This window comes from Lacerta agilis, chromosome 10 (assembly GCF_009819535.1).
Source record: "Lacerta agilis isolate rLacAgi1 chromosome 10, rLacAgi1.pri, whole genome shotgun sequence".
NCBI lineage: Eukaryota > Metazoa > Chordata > Lepidosauria > Squamata > Lacertidae > Lacerta > Lacerta agilis.
Window position 1 is genome coordinate 69144265 of NC_046321.1, and position 23580 is coordinate 69167844.

The 23580-nt window shown below is 43.0% G+C and overlaps 1 protein-coding gene across 1 annotated transcript; it reads left to right on the forward strand.

Annotated features, from left to right (window-relative positions):
* The first annotated feature begins 3930 nt into the window (after window positions 1–3930).
* PHYH (phytanoyl-CoA 2-hydroxylase) lies at window positions 3931–18375 on the forward strand. Its single transcript, XM_033162148.1, has 9 exons — window positions 3931–4010; window positions 9363–9418; window positions 10466–10576; window positions 11733–11901; window positions 12689–12770; window positions 14445–14626; window positions 15288–15437; window positions 15672–15806; window positions 17323–18375. Exons 4-9 carry the CDS (start codon window positions 11788–11790, stop codon window positions 17374–17376), a joined length of 717 nt encoding a protein of 238 aa, XP_033018039.1. The 5' UTR covers window positions 3931–4010; window positions 9363–9418; window positions 10466–10576; window positions 11733–11787; the 3' UTR covers window positions 17377–18375.
* The last annotated feature ends 5205 nt before the right edge of the window (window positions 18376–23580 follow it).

A 23580-nucleotide genomic window follows, 5' to 3' on the forward strand; every position in this document is an offset into this window, starting at 1 on the left:
GCAAATGGATGACTTTTTAAATTTTATGCCTAAGCTTACTGTGGGTGAAAGGTTGCAAGTAGGTTACTATGCCATTTAGAATTATGGTATGGACATTTATAATCCGTGAGAAGTGAAAGCAGTTATATCCAATGGCTATTTTGGGGTTAAATTACCTGTAAAAGTGCAATCCTATACTCGTTTACCTGAGAGCTCCAGTGAGCTCAATGGGACTTCTATTCAGAAATAGACATACATTGGATTATAAATTCTGGAATGCAGTATCTAAGGGGGTTCATTTCTTTTCAAGAGAATGAATGTGGAAGCCATAGGGCTGCATACAGTTGTTATGGGCGAGTTGGATAAATTACAGCCTGCCATTATAAAGAAGGAGGATGGACAGTAAGTTCTATAGCTTATGGTTGGAAAAATAAACTGATTTCGAAGGAGAGGTAAGTCTGAGGGTGATTGGTGCCTATGTGAAAATGCATGTGTGGTTTATCCCACTCACTACTGGCATGCAGCTCTTGTCCAGACAGGTAAGTAACCAATGTTTTAAAAATACTCTATATTAAATACCATATACAGAACAGCTAAAAGAAAAGCTACAAAATGGTGTTGGAAAGTATTTCCTCAGTCCCAGTGGAGGCTTTAATTTAAATTGTTTTTCCTGTACTCTAGCACTCTCCCCCATCATACAGTTGCATGATTTTTATTTCCAAGATAGCCTATCCAAAGGTCACTCATGTATTGCAGCTGGCTTTAGTGAATTAGGTTGCAAAGGTCCTAGTTTGTTAGCCACATCAGCTTTTCATGAAAACATTTGCAAAATGTGAAACTTTATTCTGCTCCCCTTTCCTAACCACAGCCACCAAAGTGTTACTGTACTTACCTCATTGAGGAAAATTAAACATAAATTCATATGCCGTAACTGCAGCATGTTGGGCAACTGTTCATATATGCATAAGCATTGAGATGGAGAAACCTTGTATATTGCAAGAACATGGGGTGAGTGTGCACCCCTTTTCAGGATCCCTGTCACTGAAGTTTGGGCCCGTCATATCAGATATTTGTCTCAAAAGTCCAGAGGTTCTTAACCTTTATACCCCCAGGGCACTGTGAATGGCCAAAACTTGAGGCCCACCAGTCACAAAATGGCAGCAGATAGTGGCAGGGTTTGCAATAATCAGCTGGCAAATACTGACATTTTCTGCTCTGTTGTCATTCAGTCGTGTCCAACTCTTCGTGACCCCATGGATCAGAGCATGCCAGGCACGCCTATCTTTCACTGCCTCCCGCAGTTTGGCCAGATTTGATTTTTTTGCCAGGAGCACAGGAGTGTACAGTCTGGATCCCCATGAAAACCATGTAATTATGGATAATAAAGCATGAATATTTTTTAAGTGTCCCTGGATTCATTGAAAAAAATCTGGTAACCATATGCTATGCACCCCCGTGGGTGCAAAACCAGCAGGGAGATCATGCAGTGGGATCCAAGCTGCTTTACACGGATCCCCTACTAGGCCTTGCCAGCAGCCACTTCCTCCAGCCTTCTGATCTCTGGCAGGGCCTGACCCAGCCACCAGCCTCTTGGACGGTATCCATTGGTGCATATACGCAGAGCACATTCACACACAGGTGGAATGAGAATCATGGGAACTGTAGTTTGATCAGGATGCTGGTGGTGGTAGCTCTGTGCGGAGTAAACTACAGTTTACATTGCTGCTCCGCCCACTTTTGCTTCTGGCTCCGCCCATCACTGCTATGTGACTGTCCCCGGGATAGGTGAGGCTGCTGATCCCTTATTTTCAAATCCGAAAGTTGACAGCTATGAAGTCGAGTGCCCAAACATTGTTCAAAGAGGGCCAGATTTGATGAAGCAAACGTGTGAGGGTCAACCAGAGATGTTGACCTTTTTTTACGATTGAAGTTACTGAGCTTTGGGCTTTGGACATGCCTGCTCTAAGTGGAAGCTTTTTCTTTTGCAGTTTCTAGTTCCCACTCCTTTGTGCCCCCCAAAAGTATGTTTACCCATCTCCTGTAGCTTCTTCAATGCCCAACCTGTAGCTTATCTCCCTCAACTGAGTTCCTTTAAACTCACTTCCTCCTCTAACAGCTTTCCACTCTTATTACCCCTTTCAATTCCCAGTTTTCATTTGTTTTTTAATAATTCCACTAACCTTTCATTTTCTAATTTCCTTTAACAACCCCTCTGTCTCCTGCAAGACTGGTTACTGGTGCTGGCATTGGTCTATCTGTGCCATGGATTGCTAAGGGGAAGGTCAGGCAATGGAGGAGGCCACTGGGCAAGCTGTAGCCTTGAGGGCCACTGTTTGAGAAATGCTGCCCAAGTGTGTTGGTTTACTTTCCCCCATAAGAAGGAATGGCATGTGCTCTACCTGTGTTCATTTTCTGGTTACGGAAAAAGGAAATCCCACTGAGTTCAAGGTGATTTGGTCCCAAATCTGTGTTTTTGGCTAAGAGGAAGGCTAGAAAAAGGTTACCAGATGTCCCCATTTCCCGGGGACAGTCCCCGAATTTACAAATCATTCCCCTGACAAAATCCGTCCCCATCAACTGAAGTTGAAAAGTGTCCCTGGATTCATTGAAAAAACTGGTAACCTTAGGCTAGAAATGTTCTAATGCCGGGGAGCCTGTGGCCCTCCCAAAATTGGTTGGGCTCCAGCATAGCCAGTGGCCTGGGATGATGGGCGCTGTAGTTCACCAACATCTGAAGGGTCACCAGTTCCCCATCCCTCTTAACCCGCAAGCAGAATATGCCAGTAAACTGAGCAATGTAATTTTGTCCACTGGCCTTGAATAAAGCCTGCTCCTTATTCCAGAACGTTACAGTGCATGTCTTGTGTTTCAGAGACCCATCATCAGTACTGTAAGCAAGTTTGAATGCAAATTTGCTGTCACATGATATTAATAATATAAATAATGAAATTAATGGCTGATGAAGCAATCTGTGGCCTTTTGCATGTGTTTGTGGTCAGGCGGATGCCTTGATACCTAGATGCCTTGGAGAGAAGAAAACCCTATGCAAATCCGGAGTGTATTCCCTAAGGCGGTTGGATGGCGCCTTGTGCGCCTCCTTTTGGCAACTCCTGCAGCCAAGCTGGTGCCAGACGTCTTGCTCTGCTTTCCTTTGGACCCCATCAGAGGGGCCAAGTCTTGCCATCTGGCCAGCCCAGGACCCCCAGACCCACTGCTGGGGCTTACGCCCCAGAGAGGTCACTTGGGTGCTGCTGGCGCAGAAAAGACAGCCCGGGAGGCAGGACTTCCCCCTCGAGAAGAGGCGCATCCTGCATTGTCTCCCGAGACAGAACTAGGGTGCCCGCTAGTGTTACAGTAATTTTGTATTTTTATGCTGTAAACTCCCCTGCGACCTATAAATTTAGCAAATCATGATGATAACCACAGCAGTTGTATGTAGCTTGTCAGCACTATTCTCTAAACACGGGTCAGCAACCTTTTTCAGCAGGGGTAATGTAAACCTTGTAGAACGTGCTCCAGTTCCTAATCCCCCCCCCCCCGGAATCACAGGATGGGCGAGTGGGGAGGGCACACCGGGGTCATTTAGTCCACCCCCTTGTTGCAAGTCAGGACTCCCCCCCCCCTCGAGTCTGCGACGGAGCGATCTTTTCACACGTGACGCCTTCGAACCTCCTGTTTTCGGTGGCGCGTTGCGTAGGCCTCTGCCCGCCTTGCCTGCCTGTCGCGAAGCGCCTGCTAGTCGTGCCGGGTCCTTCCCGTGGAGAGGAGGGCGGCGTGCGGCCCTCTCTTTCCGCCCCCTCGGCAGGAGGAGCCCCGCAGGGCCCGGCCTCTTTCCCGCCCCCGGCGGCGCCTCTTCCTCTCCCTCAGAGGCACAGAGGCACAGTCCGCATCTGAGGGGCGCCATGGCGGAGGTCGCCGAGGGACCGAGCACCGCCGACACCGCCGCCTCGCTCCGGCTGCGCGCCCTGCTGCGCCACGTCCTGCCCTCCTCGCTTGGTGCCGGGCGGGCCTGCGCCTCCTCGCCGCGCCCCGTATCCTTTGGGCCGGGGGGGGGGGTCTCTGGCCGAGCGGGGCAGCCGGAGGACGAGGCCGGGAGGGCCCCGCCGGAGGGGAGGCCTCGCCTGGCTTGGCGCGCCCGGAGGCTGCTCCTCGTCCAGGTCCAGGAGCCGACTTGGAAGGGACGCCCGAGGGCCATCGAGTCCGGCCCCCTGCTATGCAGGACTCTTTCCCGACGGGGGGCTGGAAGCCACGACCCTCAGATCCAGAGACTCGTCCGCCGCTCGCTCGCTCGCTCGCCTGTTTCTCGTGGTGTTCATTTCTCGGACAAGCTCTCTAACTCCCTCTGACTCTCATACAATCGAGGGAGTTGGAAGGGTCCCGCGAGGCATCTAGTCCAGCCCTCCTCTGCAAGGCAGGAATCTCAACTTAAGCCTCCACGGCAGAGGCATCTTCCTCTCTCTCTCCTTCGCCTTTCTGTGCTCAATCACTTCCAGGTAGCTGCTCCCTTAACCTGCGTTTTCCTTCTGCATCGTTAAGTTGGAACAGACTTGTAAGAAAGTCTGCAGAGAAACAGAGCCTTTGAAACTCGGGCTGGACACAGTCTCTGGAAGAGTTCTTGAGCATGTTGGACAACTGCATTGCAGAAGAACTTTAAAAATGCATCTTTTCATAACATTCAAATTGGTAATGGGGAAAAGCTTCACCTGTCAAACTACTGCTTTTCTGACACTTGTTAGAAGTGCATAAACCTTGGTAACTGCCTCTCCCAGACATGGGTCATGGCTGACCTGGGACCTAATTCTATTTCCCAGACCAGGTGCCTTCTCAGGCTTCACCACTTCTTGGGTTTTGTTTGTATACTGACTAGAGAGCTATGTAATTCTTATACAGGTACAACTTGATGGGCCACTTGAATGGCTGTGTGTCTATTATGCTGGCCTCTTTAGTTTAAATGCAAAGCAGCCCCTTTAATTATAAATCAAATTATCTTGTATCTAGTCAAGATTGCATATGTCTGAGCAAGTGTTGTACAGATTTTAGCTCTGGTGAAGCTGAAACTATTTAAACATTTGAAGCATTGCAGGGGGTTGGACTAGATGGCCCTCAGGGTTCCTTCCAACTGTACAATTCTGTGTTTATATAATTCTATCAGTGGGTGGCAAATAACTGCAAGTGTGTTTAAGCAAAATTGTGCACAGCACAAAGAATTCTGCAGGGATAGGAAAATACCTGCAGTGGCATTTGTGCCCCCCCCCCCCCAATATCCTGATGATTTGGACATGTATCAATCCAATTTCTGTTGTCTCCATTGTTATTCACAGCTTTGCAGGGATATATTTTGACGGAAGAAACATTTCTCTATATTGCATATCAGATCTACAGCTCTGACTGCTGCTAACCTTTTTATTATTTTTTATTATTTTTGAACTAGCAATCTTGCTTTTGACCTTTGTACCTGGTACTGTTACATAAGGTATATGTGATCATCTAATGCTTTCCCCTTGATTCTGTTCCTTCCCCTCTCCCCCACTATTACTAATGTGTTTCAGGATGAGGAACAATGGAGAAGTCTGAGCATTTTCAAGGTTTCCTGAAATTTCCTCTCTGTTTGAATACAGATTTAACAAGTCCCTTTAGTTCTGTCACTAGTTATGTGTATATTATTATGCTTCTAGTGGTTGGACATGCAAAATGCCATCCTACATATTTTATACATTGGGGAGATAAGTTGGAAGTGGGTTTACAAGCAAGATAAGCAGTGGGGGGGGGGGGGGAGTGCAGGTTGTAGTTAACCGGTATCTCTCCTCCTGCTTCTTAGTCTGTTTCTCTTCTCCCCCTCCTACTGCCAGCACAGCATACATTAATGAGTACCAGGTATCCACCTCTCCAAGTTGCATTTACTGTGACTGTATGAATATCTATATATCTTTTTCTATGTATCAAATATAAATCAATACAGTGCGGCCCAATACAAAGGAAAAAGGAGGAGAGGAGCTTTGGTCTCTTCTAATGAAACAATTATGTCAGTCATTTCTATCTTTGAAAAGTGTCATGTTAAAGCTTCCAGTGAGAGAGAGCCCAGTGGTCTGTATCCATGTTTTTAAGTTACTGCATAAAACTTGTCTAAATAGCATGAAGATTTTTCTGCCTTTTGAATTTTTCTACACAGTCAAAGGTTGACAGCTTTATTTGTCCATAACTGCCAAGTCCCAAAGTTTCTGATACCAGACTTCCATAAGGTCAGTGTCGCAAGTTCTCCAGAAACTAGCTGATGTTAGTTTTGTTGCAATATTTAATGATATGGTTAAGTACCAGTGACCCAAATCAAAAAGAGAGAGGCATATACCGTAATTTTTGGATGACCTGTTTGGTTATTCAATCAACTGCGAAAGACCTGTAACCAAACTTGTTTGACGAGGGCAGTACAACCAGAGGTGAAAATATGAGCCAAAGCTGCTACCATATTTCCAACAGTTTGTAGTGCATTGTCTTTTTGTAATTTTATTCAAGGGGAAGGATACATATGCCAACAATATATGTTTCTATGATAAAAGACCTTGGATGCGTTTCACTGAAACTGTAATGTCTACTGAACTATCTTCACAAATAAGGTATCTCAGGCGTACCCTTAATATGTTTTTCTGCTCGACGTTTATGCACTGTGTTATGACTTCATGATATATACAAAGCAGGGACAGTTGCATCAGCACCTGTCCTTGCCCTTTTCTTCTACTTTGGAAACAATACTAAAAATTATCAGAATATTGATAGCAACAACAATGGATGTTTCCCTGTTAGAAGGTTCTATCGATGATCATTCTAGGCTGAATTCTCTGTGGAAGAAATGAACATGAAATGAACAATGATTGTTCTTTCTGACTGGGCACCAATTCTGGAAAAAAATAGATTGAAAGAGTAGCATGTATGCCTTGGTCTTTTGACTCGTATTTTTGTAATTTTTGTGGATTGGAATGTGTGGCACAATGCGTTCAATGTTGTTGCAAAAATGCTTTTAAAAACTGAATAGCGTTAATATCACAAATGGGTTCATCAGTAAGCTATGGTTGTCCACAGTTACCAAAATATACATACTTGCAAAACTGCCCATGTGTAATGTGTGAAATGCCCTATTGGATAAATGAGCTTACTTGTATTAATCTAAAACACTTTATTCTTTTTTTAAAAAAAACAATGTCAAAGTCAAAAGGCATATTTACATTATTACAATCATGAGCATCCTAGTCTTGGAATGGATTCATAATTCAACAAAGTTTAAAGAAAAAGAGGGGGGAAACCCCAATGTTCTTCCCCTGCTTTTACAGCATTTACAACAAATGTATTTTCAGAATTACATAAATTGCATTTCCATTCTAAAATAGATCTCCAGTTGCCATGAAAGACTTACTTACTTTTATTTGTCCGTACCAAAGCTGCAACTTAAGATTTGGCCTTCAATGAAACTAATAGCACTACTTGAGTATGGAAGAAGTCTGATAACCATTTGGAAACCATTGGAATCTTGCTCTTAAGGGAATACTTCCTGGTGTCAATTCAGTTTTTGCACAGTTCTTTGCTATTTCCAACTAAAATTGCTCTATGGTTTAGTGGAAGTGTATATGCAGTTCAACTTATTTCTTCTTTGAATTATGTCTATATTTCCATCCAACAAACCTTCATTTTGGAACAGTGCTATTCCTACAGTTGTTTCCAACAGTTTTCTTTTTTATTTTGTAGATTTTTCTGACAAAATGTTATATCACAGGTATTTTTTCTTAATTTTCTTGGAAGACACCACTTTGTGTTTGGCAGATGTTTTCCATCTGGAGTTTTTGTTAATATTTAGAAAGTACAAATATGGAAGGCACTATTGTAAAAAAATACTTGCTTTCCCTAAATAGTTTTCCATTTGTCATTATAAGTTGCCACCAAGGTGACAAATAAAAACTTAAAACCATCAGTGTTTGTTATCCAAACTCTGTTAACTGTAATATTCATTATACAGAGTTTAGAATGCAGTCTAAGGGTTATATTAAAATTTCCCCTTCCTATGCAGTTAACTTGCATCAGGGAAGGGAACCTTTGGCTCCAGTCCTGTGCCTGAGAAACTTATTGCATTGCACAAGATGATAGATTTTATAACTCAGTTTAAAAAGAGTGAAAACAGTGGGGAGTGTGTGTGAGGAGAATCACTTCTTTTGTTACAATCTGTTGAACGGATCCATACATACATTCTATTGTATCTTCATATATCCATACTGTGTCCCAGGCTTAATAATTGTGAGAGAAGACACAAAGATCATAAACTTTTTAATAGACGCATCTTGTTTCAAATTAAAGTTGTTTGTAGAATCCTTTCCTCGGGTTTCTTTAGAAAAGAGAACTGGTATATTTCGGGGGGTGGGGAGGATATTCATAAAACATTCATTTTCAAAACTGCAGTATTTCCTCTCCAGGAAACTTGTAAGAATGGCAGTTTGCCAGGAAACAGAATTATGTTCACATGTTTAAATATGTACTTTTTTTTTTTTTTGCAAAAGGGTGTTTAAGGAGATAACAGAAATCACTGGGTTAAAGCTGACCAAAAGTCCAGAGGTAGCCTTATTATCAATTTACGATGGGGGTGGAAGGTTCACAGGCTATGAAGAACTTGCTTACAAATTTATTGACAGCTGCATGAATTATTATAGCTAGGAAGAGGAAGGGGCAAGCAGAATATAAAATGGAAGAATGGTATAAAGAGGCATGGGATATAGCTATTAATGATAAATTAACATGTCATTAAGGTAAGACAGAATATGCAGGAGAAATGATTTTGAGGAGATGTGGATGGTGTTTGTAGAATTTGTACTGTTAAAACAGAAAGGGGTCAACAAGAGGAGTTGAAATTTTGGGAGGTTGGATAGCTACAATGGAATGGTCTCGGTGATGGGGTGCACATTTTTATTATTTATTTATGATTATTGCTTTGTCAAAAAGAAAAAGAAAAAAGTGGCAGTTTTCATAATTGTCTTACGATTAACATGGATTTTGTTTTTGTTTTATGTCAGGAGGGGAGATAAATGCTTAGGTATTTGATATTGGGTTGCATGAAAATCCCCATGTTTTACTATTTATTTATTTTTTAAATCTACCTTCTTTAATTGTTGCTTGAAATAAATAATAATAATGTAGAATGGCTTTCTTCCATTTGCGCTGCATGCAGCTTTAAATTATTAGGAAAACTTGGGAGGTTAGTGGTGTACATCAGAATAAAACTAATGTACATTATATTTCCTCCTCCATGTTAATAATTCCTATGATTCAAAACGAGTTCTGAGTTTTTATTTCAACTCATAAGATATAATATTCAAAACCATATTTAGATTCCTTAACTTGTGCTCAAGACACCATTTCCTACTTCAGCCCAAGTAACTACAGTGAAATATCCAATTCAGTACCGGTAGGTAATTTTTCTTTTTCTGTATAAAATTGATGTGTTATGGTGATCATGGCAATGAAAGGAAACCATATACCTATTTATTTTTGCTAGAATTCCAAGCTTGGATTTGGTGAAGTTTTGATAATTTGGGGTGGATTAACCATCGCATTGCTCTGAATTCCTGTAGATTTTGTAGTTCTGAAATAGTAGACTAGCAAATGTTGGGATGCAGGATGCAGCAACCATTGCCCTCTGTTCTTCATTATTTGGTTTCCAATTTTTGTTCTTTAGCTCCGGCTCTCCCAATAGCTCTCTGCAGCATCTGTGTGTGAAGTAAAGATAGGGTACATAGTATAAACTAAATAACCTAATAGCACAGTTTGGTCTTGCAGAAAGTCCCTTTGCATTCATTATGTCTTAATTCATGCTAAGGATTTTTGGATTGCAACCTAAATAGTTTATTTCATGCAAAGATCCCCTTTTTGTTTGTTTCAGATGTTTATATGCCAAATTATCTGTCTCAGCAGTGCTCAAAAGGGGCATAAAACATGAAATACAAACGTATTTTTCTGATGTTGTTGTTTCTTACCTACTTGAGGGGGGGGGAGGTTACAGCTAGCAATTGCAACACCTGAAACTTAATCCATATATATATATATATATATATATATATATATATATATATATATATATGTGTGTGTGTGTGTGTGTGTGTGTGTGTGTGTGTGTGTGTCTTTTTAAATTTATTTTTGCAATGACATGCCATTTCTGGGCATGGTTGCATCTGTGTATTTCTGGATTAGTAGAAACTTTTGTGCTTCTATTCTCAAGAATACCAACTAACCTTTGTGCTGACTTCACGGAAATCAATACCTTCATGGTACTGCAGATTTTGAACTTCAGGGACCCCCTCCCACATGGACCTGCCTGTTTTCCATAGAGCTCCTCTGTGCTGCAGGCGACCCCAGGGTGTGTTGTAGGTTGCATAAGAATTCCCAGGGAGCGCTTATCTCCTAGACCTCACCCTTGCCCTGTGAACTTATCCAGTGTATGTTCCTATCTCCGCAGTTACACCTTAGATAACAATGTTCTAAGCCCAGAGCAAAGGCATTTCTATGAGGAGAACGGCTATCTCGTCATAAAAAATCTGGTCTCGGATGAGGATGTTGAACATTTCAGGTAAACTGTAGCCATGTGTCCTAGTCACATATAGTGAGATTGTCTAAAACAAGTATCTTCAACCTTTTCAGACGCAGAACTCACTTTTAATCAAAATATGCATTCAGGACCCATTTCTTAATCTCTTTCTCCTGTTACAGCCCACCTTGGGTCAGTCTTGACCCCCACCCCCAGTTGAAGACCAGTGGTTACTTTAAAACACACTGGTTGCAGTCCAGAGGTCTCTCTTGAGGTGTGCCCAAGTGCTTGTGTTGGCCAGGCAAGACCTGAAAGCCACAAGAAGGGCCCCACTCCAAATGAAAATTTGATACGAGACATAATTCACTTCTGGCTTTTAAATATAAATCCAAAGCCTCACAGACTGAGTTATGTGGATCTCTAGATTCGAGTTATTACCCATAATTTTGCACCAAGGTGACCCAACTTCATACCAAGTGGGCTGCAAGAGTACCTGCTGTCTGCACACTGCTTTGTCATGGGGGAGCATGGAAGCAAGGCCAAAATTTGACACCCCCCCCCCCCGATAAGCGAGGTGCTGGACTTCATGAAAGAGGCACAAGGCCCCGGCAGAGTTCTAGAGCTTTCCCACCTCTTTTCCAAAGCTGGGAATGTGCTAACTCGGCTTTGGGAATGAGGTGGGGGGACTTTAGGTCCCTTTCTGAACCCTTACGCCTTCTTCCCACAGCCCAAGGCCTCTCTTACTTGAGTTTGGAAAGGCAGTCCGAGGGCTGCCCAAAAGGGCCTTGCTTGTGGCCCTCAGGCTGCGCTTCGAACAGCCTTGTTTTGCGCTATAGAAGTACAGTGGTACCTCGACTTACGAAATTAATCCGTTCCGAAGGCGCTCTCATAAGTCAAAATCTTCGTAAGTCGAAGGCGCCATCTCGGAACGGGGGAAAAATTCGGAAGTCGACAAAAGCGCATTCAAATTTTCGTAAGTCAAGGTATCGTGCCGCCGCTTTCCCTTCGCAAGTCGAAAATTTTGGAAGCGGCGGCCATTTTTTCGCTTCCGGAGGTCATTCAGAAGTTGAAAAATATGGAAGTCGAGTCGCTCGTAAGTCGAGGTACCACTGTATCCAGTTCATTTAGCAAGCGCAATAACATGGTCAAATAGCCCAGTAAACTTTGCCGAAGTAAATTTTTAAAATTCCCTCTTCAGAAATGAGTTCGTGAAGATCTGCAGAAAGGAAGTGATCGTCCCTGGACTGGTGGTCATGAGAGATGTGTCAATTGCCAAGTCCGAATTCATTCCAGATCAAAAAGCAGTTTCAAAACTACAGGATTTCCAGCATCATGAAGAGCTCTTCAGATATTGCACATTGCCTCAGGTTAATTTTTTTATTTAAAAAAAGAATATCCTGAAGACCACAAATAATCTGCATTTTTTATATGTGGTCCTTCACATTATATTAATTCGGAAGAAACTTGTAATCTTTATATGCAGTCTACATAGCCTGATCTAAGGATGTTGCACTATGATGCTCTAGAAAATTGCTGCCCGGCTCTTTAGCCGCAGGCAAAGCCTGCACTAAATAGACACCTTTGTTATGTAGGTGGCTAGCATAGGATGGCATTGAACAGCACCATCTATCACAAGTTAAGAGACCCTGAGGATGAAATGACACAAATGCCGGAGGCCCGTGACTTTCTCATAATGATTGCCTAGTTCCTGTCCATTTCAATGGGATGTGCATAGGGAGACATTGCTGGTGGATTCTGTCAGTAACTTGGGTGGTGGCAGTTTTTGCACACGGCAGCAATTTTGCATAGCACTGGTTGCTTCTTCAACACTGGTGTATTGATCATGCGTAATCACTTGGGTCTTGCCCATGAAATATAAGGAGTCATATGTTTTACAGTGGTACCTCAGCTTACATATGCTTCAGGTTACATACTCCGCTAACTCAGAAATAACACTTCAGGTTAAGAACTTTGCTTCAGGATAAGAACAGAAATCGTGCTCCGGTGGCGCAGCGGCAGCAGGAGGTCCCATTAGGTTAAGAACAGTTTCAGGTTAAGAACAGACCTCCGGAACGAATTAAGTACGTAACCAGAGGTACCACTGTATTTAGCATGTATAAATACGCACCTCATGAGAAACTTTATTCACCTTAGATATTGAAATATGTCGAATGCTTCATCGGACCAAACATCATGGCTATGCACACCATGTTGATAAATAAGCCTCCAGATCCCGGTAAGAAATAATTGAACAGATGAGAAATAAAATACTCTGTTCAAGAATGCAAGTGTGTATTTAAATATTATTGGACTTGCCTTTTCTCTTTTTCTTCTGAAAGGTCCTGTAGGTATAATTAGTGAGTTAGCTGCTGTGATGCAAGTCTAAATGAAGATACCATATATACCACTAGCATGGTTTGGTATTGATACACTCTAAACGTTGGGACCTTTCCCCCTGTTTACTCCTTCATTGCCTTGAGATAATCTGTGAGCAGGGACAAAGCTAAAAGTGGAAGCGGCACAGTTTTCTTTCTTGCTGCCATCTTCCTCTTCCCCTTGTCTCTCCCTTCCTTTGCAGACATGCTCCACCCATCTCGATGGCTTTCGCCAGCCACTCTGGGCAGCTTCCAGAAAATTATTAAAATACAATAATTCATCAAACATTAAAAGCTTCCCTAAACAGGGCTGCCTTCAGATGTCTTCTAAAAGTCAGATAGTAGTTTATTTCTTTGACATCTGGTGGGAGGGCATTCCATAGGGCGGGTGCCACTACATTAGGGGTTTGTGGGGGGAAGAAGAACCCCACTGAAATGGGCTGTACTGTACAAGGTGTGACTGGAAAGTTCGGTGAATGGTCACAGAAATCCGACAGCAAGAAATATTTGCTTTGAAGGGGGCCTTCAAAGTAGGTCCCCTCTGATACAGTGCACCATTGACAATGTTCGTAGAACTGTTGGAAACTTCTGGAGAAGTCCTCTTTTCGTACTGCTTTCAGTTCCCTCGTCACAGCAGCTTTGATGTGTGAAATGTTGGAAAATCTGTGCCCTTTCAGGGCAGATTTCAGTTTTGGAAAAAGAAAGAAATTCAGTGGCGCCAGATTGGGAGAATATGGAGGGTGGGACAACTCAGTAACCTTAGTAACGATTTCACACAGAATATGCAGTAATTCCGCCATCATTTGGACAGACAAACGCTGATCCCACATCTGATAGTCACACCTTGTAAAACATTTAATGTAGCTTATTCCACACCTGCCCACAAAAACAAGTTGAAATACAGCAATCGTCTAATTGAGTGTGGTTTAAAACACGCCCACACACAATAGTGCTATTGCAAATCCCAAACAGATATAGTTCACTGTTCCCATATTACTGGTTGGATGGATAATGTATTATGGCAGCTTTGTGGAATAGCCAGTTGAGCATCTTACAACAATCCTGCCATGTTAATCCCTTGTTTTTCCCTCCACTTTGTGGATTAAGCTAAGAGAGTTGCGCACAACTGCACTGCAGTGCAGTTTACTGTTAGAACCCTATTGCAGGCATGAGGGCTGTGCTGTGAGTAGTTTAACAGCAGTCCTGCCACATAGTCCAGAGGCAGGGCTACTTCAGCCTGATCCTAGGCAAAATCCAGAACTCAGCTGCAAGCATCAACTTCACATTTCATTGACTTGCAGGTAGACTAGATGCATTTTTAAATTTTTCTTTTTTAAAATCGCACACAAAAACAAGTTAGTGCAGCAAGTCCTGTTTTGGATGCTAATTTTTGTTCTGTAAACTCCCAGCTACAGACTCTGGTAAAACACACACAGCAGGGCCACACTGTGACATTTTGTTGTCTCATTGTGCTTGTATTTACTTAGCGTTCACAGTACAGCTGCAGAATTAGTTAATACAAATAATTTTTGCAGGAAAGAAGACCTCTCGCCATCCAATGCACCAGGATTTGCACTATTTCCCATTCCGGCCAGCAGATCGCATTGTTTGTGCCTGGACTGCCATGGAGAAGATTGATCGCAGAAATGGATGCCTGGTAGTTTTGCCAGGAAGTCATAAGGGGTCTTTGAAACAGCACGATTATCCTGAGTGGGAGGTAATTTCTTTATGACTTCATCACAGGGGGGAACGGAGGATGGAAGTATCTGCAAATTTGGAGGTAGTCAATAGCAGTTTTGCTAACTGAGTAGTATTTTAAAATAAAAAAGAGGGCATTACATTGAACTCTGAGATGAATGGGGAGCCAGTGGATTTGAGTTACATTCTGGACATCAGGAGTAGGAAAAGCAAAGGCAAGAAAAATTAAATTCCCTGTTTGGGAAAACCTGCAAGGTTTGGAATAGGGGGAATCATGTTAGCTCTGAGTCTGGAGTTGCTGTACCACCAGGTTTGTGGAGGGCCATGAGCTTAAATGGCTTAGACAAAATGATTTAGAGAGGATCCTGGGAAACAGGCTTCTCAAATGCTGTGATAGGAAGCTAGAGCATCCATGTTTGGTTGCGGCAATGCGGCATGCATCTCCATCGAAGATGCAAGGGAGAAAAGAGGCAGGATGGCCATCAGCTTCACATTCAGCTTGTGAATTTCTCAAGGAACATCACTGTCCTTTGTTGGAAATTGAATCCTGGGCTACACAGGCCTTGCTCTCATCTAGCTATATAAACCTTTTGTATGAAAATAAGTTTTTGAAGCTTGGATGATTGAAAATATTGAGCTTTTTAGGAAAAATAAGTTAATTTTATACGTTGAACTTCCAGGGTGGTGTAAACAAGATGTACCATGGAGTGCGTGATTATGATAAAACTATTCCAAGGGTTCACCTTGCTATGGAGAAAGGAGACACAGTGTTCTTCCATCCCTTGCTAATCCATGGCTCTGGAATGAACAAGACTGAAGGGTTTCGTAAGGTAAGATGCTAGTTAAAGTTGCAGGTGTTGGAACACCTGGATTATGTTCTTCAAGCAAAGTCAAGTCAAAGCTTCCCCAAGTTCTTAATTAACATTTGATGTTTCTTAATCCTCCTGTTTAATTTGTTTTCGAGAGTGACTTAGACCTACATATTTTTAGTTTAAAGCTGGTATAAAAAATTAGTGAAGTGCTTACAAAAGAGAAAACAGTAAATACTGTGGGTCTTTTTACAGGCAATTTCTTGTCATTACGCAAGTTCTGACTGCCACTATATTGACGTGAAAGGTACAATTCAAGAGAACATTGAGAAAGAAGTTGTGGAAATTGCAAGAACAAAGTATGGTATAGACTCGCCTCTTCCCCTGAAGGTATTGTTTGTGAACGTCCTGCATAAAAAATAAATAAATAAAAATAAATACGTCTGATACAATGGTATTGGGAATAATTATTGCATTGGTGGTAGCCTACTCAGTAATGTACTTTGGTGTTGAGCAGGTACATTACAATTCTCGCTACCGCACCACACCATTGGGGGACAAGCACTAGGCATGCTGTGTGATTTGTGACCTGAGGTGTTGCCTTGCTCAGAGAGATTTTTGGATGAGTACAAAGGCCTGTGGCTGGAGGGTAAGATGTTCCTCCTCTCAATAACTTCTGCTGCACTCTGTGCCAAGAATAGATGTTTATCGTTCTGCATGAAGGTTCCTACTGGATCCATAATCAGGATGGTGGAAAACATGCTTTAAAATGGCATTCAGTAATGAATAAAATATATTGCTACTCTCTAGTTCTCTTTATGCAACTGACCTAATATTTTTTTACTGATGGCTGGCATAGAAATTTCTGCAGTTGTATCAAACTGTAATACTGGTTGTACATGGAATTACTGTATTTTTCGCTCCATAAGATGCACTTTTCCCCTCCTAAAAAAGTAAGGGGAAATGTTGGTGCATCTTATGGAGCGAAGGCTCCCTGTCAAGCAAGCGGCGAGAGGTGGGGGGCAGCAGAGGAGATTCTGCTCGTTCCTCCCTACCGCCTCCATTTGCAAAAGCAGACTTGTTTTTGCAAACAGAGGTGCGGGGAGGATCCAGCAGCATCTGCTCCGCTCCCCGCTGCCGCCCCCCCCTTTGGCAGGGGGTGGCAGCAGAGATGCTGCTGGATCCTCCCCGCCACCAGCAGCATCTGCTCCGCTGCCGTCCGCCTCTCGCTGAATGTAGCGGAGGCGGAGACACTGTGCGCGGCGCTAGCGGCTCACCCCCGCTTGGTTTAAAGGGAGCCAGGGACGAGGGGAGAACACTACGGTGAGGAGGGGAGAAATTTTTTTTTCTTCTTCTTTTCCTCCTCTAAAAACTAGGTGCGCCTTATGGATCTAAAAATACGGTACATAGTAATTCTGCTAACCATGAAGAAAGCAGTGTAGGGGATTAAATCACCACAACCCCCTGATTTGGAAAATTTTATTCAGCTGCCTCTTTGGCTTCTAAGATTTGAGCATGCATTGCTCACCACCTTTGAAACAATATCTCTGCACGGTACAAAAATTAGGAAATTGCAATGTGACCAAAATACACTGGTTCTCTCTTCACTGAAGCTCTCCTTTCCCCTGTTGAACAGAGGATCGGCACTGTCAGCCCTTGAAAGGGGGAATAGGTAGCTTGGGCAGAGCAGGAGGCTCCAACCATGCCATAGTTAGCCTGTTTGCTGCTGCTGCTGCTGCTTTTCACTGAGATCTTGCAAAGCCTTGTACAGAACCAAATCTACTAGGTGTAGTGAGGGGTTTCTTCCATATACAGCTGTTTCTACGTACAACGAGAATAATATTGTGCACAAAACAAGGTTATTCCTGTCCCACACCATAACTTTATTTCATTTTTTGGTCTTTAGGATGTTTGGATGTTGCGAAGTCGTCTTGTTAAAGGAGAGCGAATAAATCTATAGAATCTTATCCAGATGCCACAGACTTAAAAAATGATGTGCTGGCTTCCTGAACTGGGTGAAACCATGATCCTTTGGTTGGATGTGTTCAGAATTTTTCTTGCACTGAATATCTTTCAATGACTATGCAGTAAAACAGTTCTGAGGGATGTTGATATTTGATAATGATGCTTAGGTGAGGGACATCTACTTGGACCCGCCTACTATTCTGAGTAAACAATATTCTTAAGTTCAAGAATAGTTTTAACTGTTTTAATTGATGCACTTCATGATCTACTTTATCCGGTATTGAATGGCAGACAGCTGTATGATTCAACAAGGCACTGAAACAGCTGCCTTTATGCAGTGATTTAATGTTCAAGCCATATCCTATATTCTTAGTAGCGTAGCATTTTTCTCTCCAAACTGGGTGGCTGAATGAACAAAATGGCAAATGCACTTCCATGTAAGTTAAAGGAATATACTTTGCGGCAAAAATAACTAAATAAGAACTTCACGTATGCTGGTAGACTTCTCCCTGGCAGTGACTAATCAGGAAAGGGCTCTCCATTTCCGATTGCCCCATCTTGAAAGGCTGTGGCAGAGTTGGAAGCAGTGTAGAAAAGGGCCCCCCCCCCCAATGGCCAGAAGGCTGTCTTGTGTGTTCTCCTCTCACGTTCTCCTCTGAACAGAGCTTGGCTCAGCCTCCAACAGCACATTGGGCCAGGCTTCCGCACCAGTGGAATGCACCAATGACATACACAGGCTCTGCATAGGGGCTACATTTGCTACCTAAGCCGTACAAAGTGCAAACTAAAAGCTGTGTATTAGACTGTCAAAAGCCTATTCAGTCAGCTTCATCAGTTTTTTAAAGAAATGACCAGTGGATTTAATCTCATTTGGAAAGTGCAATGTTACCCATGTGACAGACACATAATGTAATGCATACAGCACAACATTTTAAAAAATCAACTAAAAAGAGATTCAACTGAAATAGAAAATTAAGAAAGACAAATGACTAAATAAGAAAGTAATTACAATAATGAAAAAGAAAACCAGCCTTATGAACTATGTCATTTGGAGTTATGTTTGAAAATAATATATAAGATTGCATGCTTTCTTGGTTTGTTTGTTTTTTTGTGTTCTCAAATAAACGTTATGCTTCAATTAATATTTTGAGTACTTCTCCTTTCCTTCATTTATAGTATATAAGCTTAGTCAAAAACACTACTACCCAGACATGTTCATACCAGTTCAAGGGAAATAGACTTTGGAGTTTTCCATTGCAAAGCTACTTGTCTTACTGCTATGAGTTAAAGAGTAGTCAATTCCAGTTCTAAATCTTTCTTATTGGCAACAAGAAGAGTTGGAGGGATATTGGTCCTAGTTATATCTTTTATAACTGCAAGTACACCTTTTCCAAAATTACAGTATTTAGGTCAGGGCCAGAAAATATGAACTAAATCATCTAAAGCTTGATGCCTGTCATCTCTTTTGTTGGAGGCTGTATATTTTGTTTCAGTAAATTCTGATCAATCTGGGGGAAGGGGATCTTGAAAGCCTTTTTGGGGATGAGAGTCTCCCCCCCCCCCAAGATGCTAGTACTACACCTCAACATTGTAGTGCTACCCTGCTGTGTGCTTTTTCTAAAGAGCATTAGATTCAGTAGAATGGAACCCTTCCATTCATGGCAAGGGGCTTCAGTCTAGTGAGGGTTCCAAAAACAAAAGGAAGGGGGAGCCATGTTTTTGTCATTTCCCCATTTTCTCCTATACCCCCTCTCATGTTGTCCTGGAGGCTCAGCCACCCCCCAGGTGCAGACTTTTTGGAGGTGGGGGTGAACAGGGGTTCTAGGGTGAAGATGGAAGTTGCAGAAATCTCCAACCCACTTTTTCCATTTCCTTGATTTATTCTGAACATTTTGTAGATGGCCTCACCTATTGTACAAGAGGAAGTCATTGTTCATACTGCAGGGCACACAAATGGTTCAAACTACTGGCAAATCCATGGCCCTTGCTGCTTCTGTATCTGTCTGATGCATAACCGTTCTGTTCCTCAACAAATCTGGATGTAATGCATGACCTATTCTTGGAATAGGGATAAAAGAAGGGCCAGTTGCTTAGAGGGGAGTATTTTCTAATCCATTAATAAACATGCAGTCCTCCCTTTACAGCTGATAAAGACAGGATCAATGAGATGTATAATGTTTAAACCAAATTAAGTTCACCCAAACATCCTTTCTCAAGCTGTTGTGATTTTGATTTAGGCTGTTCCCACCATACAGAAGGCTATTTCTCATCACCAAGCACTTTAAACATATTGTGAACAGTGTTTGGACATTATTGTCACAGGAATTATGTATATTACCGGTACCTAAACAAGTGCATTTTATGGGATTTCCCAAAAAGTTGTTTTTTAAAAAAAATATGACCTTGGAGGGTTGTTTTATTTTTTAAAAAAAGAATATCACCACAAAGCATCTAATTACAGGCAAACATCACAGGTCCAGGCTCTGTGGCTAATGCACATTTTAGTTCTGAATGTATTTTCTCTGTCTCACCTCAGTGGGTTGAGGTAGTGGAAGTGCAGAACCAGTTTCCAGAATTGGTACTGAGCCAGATGCAGGCCAATAAACTGAATCAAACTCCTGACAAATGAGGTTCTGTCAGTACTAGTTGCTCAAGGACATGATGTTCAGTCTGCTCTAGACTTGAGTTAGACCCTCCCAAAGGATCGTGTTTGCAGTTTGGTGATACTGTTGTTCCAGAGGTGGGTGAAACTTGGCCTGCGAGGCTGTTTTCTTCAAACCCTGCCCACCTGCCATCATATGTGACATCAGGGGGAGCCCGGGCCCAGTGGGGCACTCCTGGTCATGCACTGGCAAGTGAAAGCAGCTTTGGCTCTATTGCCCATAGGCTGATGGGCAATAGAGCCGAGGCACGCTGGATCGGGTGTGGGAGCAACTTCCCTATGGAGAACACCCCTGCATGCCGCATGGCTGGCCTGGGCATGGTGCCTGGAAGTCCTGACTTCAGACCGCAAGATGCCCAGTCCCCCAAGGTTTAATTCTGCAGCAAAGAACCGTTGAGAAGAGCACACCTGGCAGTACTGGGCAGCACAATATGGCATTACCCCATTGGCATGCAAACTGCATTTTGCACAAGTCCTCCAAGGTTTAATTCTGCAGCAAAGAACCGTTGAGAAGAGCACACCTGGCAGTACTGGGCAGCACAATATGGCATTACCCTATTGGCATGCAAACTGCATTTTGCACAAGCATTGCTTAAAGAACTTCTTCCAGAGGTCAGTAGATTTTGCACAAGCATTGCTTAAAGAACTTCTTCCAGAGGTCAGTAGATGGTGCTCTTTTCCAGAGAGCTCAATTAGCCACTGCTGCTGTGTGTGTTAGTGCAAGTTTTAATCTGGAATAGTCTCCCAATGTCCACAACGGTTGTGGCTCTAGACCACATGTGTGTTTTTGCAAATTCACAGAAGGGTAAAGAAAGCATTATTATGAAGGGAGAAAAAATCTTAATAGGGTAACATTTCTGAGTACGCATTCCTAAGAGTTGGTTTCTCATGTTGGCCTGGTTCACATGGTCACATTAAACCATCCTTAAGGAAAGCACACTGAACACTAATGTCAACAAGCAGCGTGCTGGTGCGCACTGCCGAAATTGTGCTTCACTGTTCCCCTGTTGCTGTTGCACTGTCCGGGAAAGAAGCCATACTCAGGCTTGTTGTGTGGGCTGAGCATGGGCTCCTGGTTTTCTTTCCTCGTAAGGCTGGGCCGTTCAGACAACACAACAAGCCCGACTTGCCTTCTTGGCAGCCGGGAAGAAGCAAAGTGGCCAGAATTTCAGCAGTGTGCAAAGGTACACTGGGCATCCACATTAAACCAGTTTATTTTAAGTATGTAACATTAACATAATTCACACATCAGGATAAGTTAATAAAGGGTAGCATGTACAACTAGGTACTATTTGTCTACATATTCATCAATATTAAACTTACCCGTTTACCTGGAATTATTTTGGCTCATGTTTTGTACATCTCTATGTAGTGGTATGGGATGCGGGTGGCGCTGTAGGTTAAACCCCAGAGCCTAGGGCTTGCTGACCAGAAGGTTGGCGGTTTGAATCCCTGCGATGGGGTGAACTCCGTTGCTCGGTCCCAGCTCCTGCCCAACTAGCAGTTGAAAAGCACGTCAAAGTGCACGTAGATAAATAGGTACTGCTCCAGCCGGGAAGGTAAATAGTGTTTCTGTGCGCTTGCTCTGGTTCATCAAAAGCGGCTTAGTCATGCTGGCCACATGACCCAGAAGCTGTACACCGGCTCCCTTGGCCAGTATTGGGAGATGAGCGCCGCAACCCCAGGGTAGCATGCACAACTAGGTACTATTGTCTACATATTCATCAATATTAACTTACCCATTTACCTGGAATTCTTTTAGCTCATGTTTTGTACATCTGTATGTAGTGTGGAAATAACCTGCACAAATTAGCCTCCAATTTCCATGTTCAAAAGCAGCCAAGTTACTCTGATTAGATTTTATTCGGAACAAAAGAGAGACTCCCAGCTTTGTAGGTCACATTTGAAAAGTTGGTACAAAAAACTGCAGTCTACTTTTCAAACACCATCTAAGGAACTTTCTGAAGATCCTTTGGAAACCGAATTGGATACCAGCTTGATACCATCAACCTTCTGGAGCGCCTGTCTGAGTTAGGGGTGGGTGGCATCACTTTGCGGTGGTTGCAGTCCTACTTGGATAGACGTTGCTGGATGGGTGGTGCCTGAGAGCCAGTGTGGTGTAGTGGTTAAGAGTGGGTAGACTCGTAGTCTGGTGAACCGGGTTCGCTCCTCCACATGCAGCTGCTGGGTGACCTTGGGCTAGTCATACTTCTCTGAAGTCTCTCAGCCCCCACTCACCTCACAGAGTGTTTGTTGTGGGGGAGGAAGGGGAAGGACAATGTTAGCCGCTTTGAGACTCCTTCGGGTAGTGATAAAGCGGGATATCAAATCCAAACTCTTCTTCTTCTTCTTCTTCTTCTTCTTCTTCTTCTTCTTCTTCTTCTTCTTCAACAACCCCAAGCAGCCTTCATTGTGGGGTCCTCGGGGTTGGATTTTTATCCCCTATGCTGTTTAACATCTACGTGAAACTGCTCAGTAGGGTTATCTGAAGGTTGAGTGAGTTGTCAGCAATATCCTTATGGCACATAGCTCTACTCCTTTACATCTGCACACTGTGAATGGCTGACTGTTGTCCACACTTCAGTAGTAGACTGGATTATTGCAGATATTAATAGTGTGCAGTTTGATGTGACAGGATACTTTAAAAACTGTTCCTTTTGGCATGAAGCATTGTCCAAACCAATAAGTTATTATTCAAAATTTTACTTGCAGAACTTTCTTTAAAAATAATTAAAACATCAAATGTACCTCAAGAATATGTCCAGCACAGGCTTAGCACCTTAGAAAATATGAAACAATCCAAACAGAACCTATAAGCAAAGATCTCTCTCCTTCAGAATCCATTTCCCCCAGAGCTGTTTTCCTTGAGAACTTCATTTACATCTTCGCTTCACAGAGTTTGAGACAAAGGACTCCCTTCAAAATGGAGATTTGCAACCAAATACCTTTGTCACCAAAATCTAAGGTTACTCACTCGTAGTTTAGCTACTAGGAAACAACAATAGTTAACTAGTTAAAGCTCAGAGACTCTTTAAAGCTCTTTTTGCTTTAATATAGTCCCATGGGAAACTCCAATGTGTCAGGCGTGGAGAGTGAGTCCCCTCCCTTTGGTAACTTCACAGATACGAATTTACGCGCAGTTGATACAATTATAGTCCTTTCATTACAGCATCATGTTGCAAGCACAAACACACAGCTCTTCCCAAGGACAGCAGTTGGCTACTCCAAATCCGACTTCTGACTTCCGCAGCATTTTAGGTGCCAAGGGGAAGTTCATCCTTCCCTCTGACTCCTTTTTTCTCTGACACGTTTGGACCTCCGAGTCTGGGGTGGTGGTGGGGGGTCCCCCACACTCTCAAGTGGTGTCTCAACTAGTTGGCCCCTCCCTTCTGGTTCTCTTGTCAGTATCTCAAAACTGTTCAGCTTCTGTCTGTCTCTCAGCTTTAGAACATGCTGTGGACAAGGGGGGGGGGCGACCTCTTCCCCCTCCAGCTCTCCATCGGAGAGAAGCTGGTCTGCCATAGAATGTGTTCCTCA

Bases quoted from the DNA above. Each gene is read 5' to 3' on its own strand.
- PHYH (XM_033162148.1), top strand. From the start codon at position 11,788: ATGAGAGATGTGTCAATTGCCAAGTCCGAATTCATTCCAGATCAAAAA. The intron at 11,902-12,688 runs GTTAATTTTTTT...TATTCACCTTAG, and splicing joins GATATTGCACATTGCCTCAG to ATATTGAAATATGTCGAATG. The intron at 15,438-15,671 runs GTAAGATGCTAG...GTCTTTTTACAG, and splicing joins AGACTGAAGGGTTTCGTAAG to GCAATTTCTTGTCATTACGC.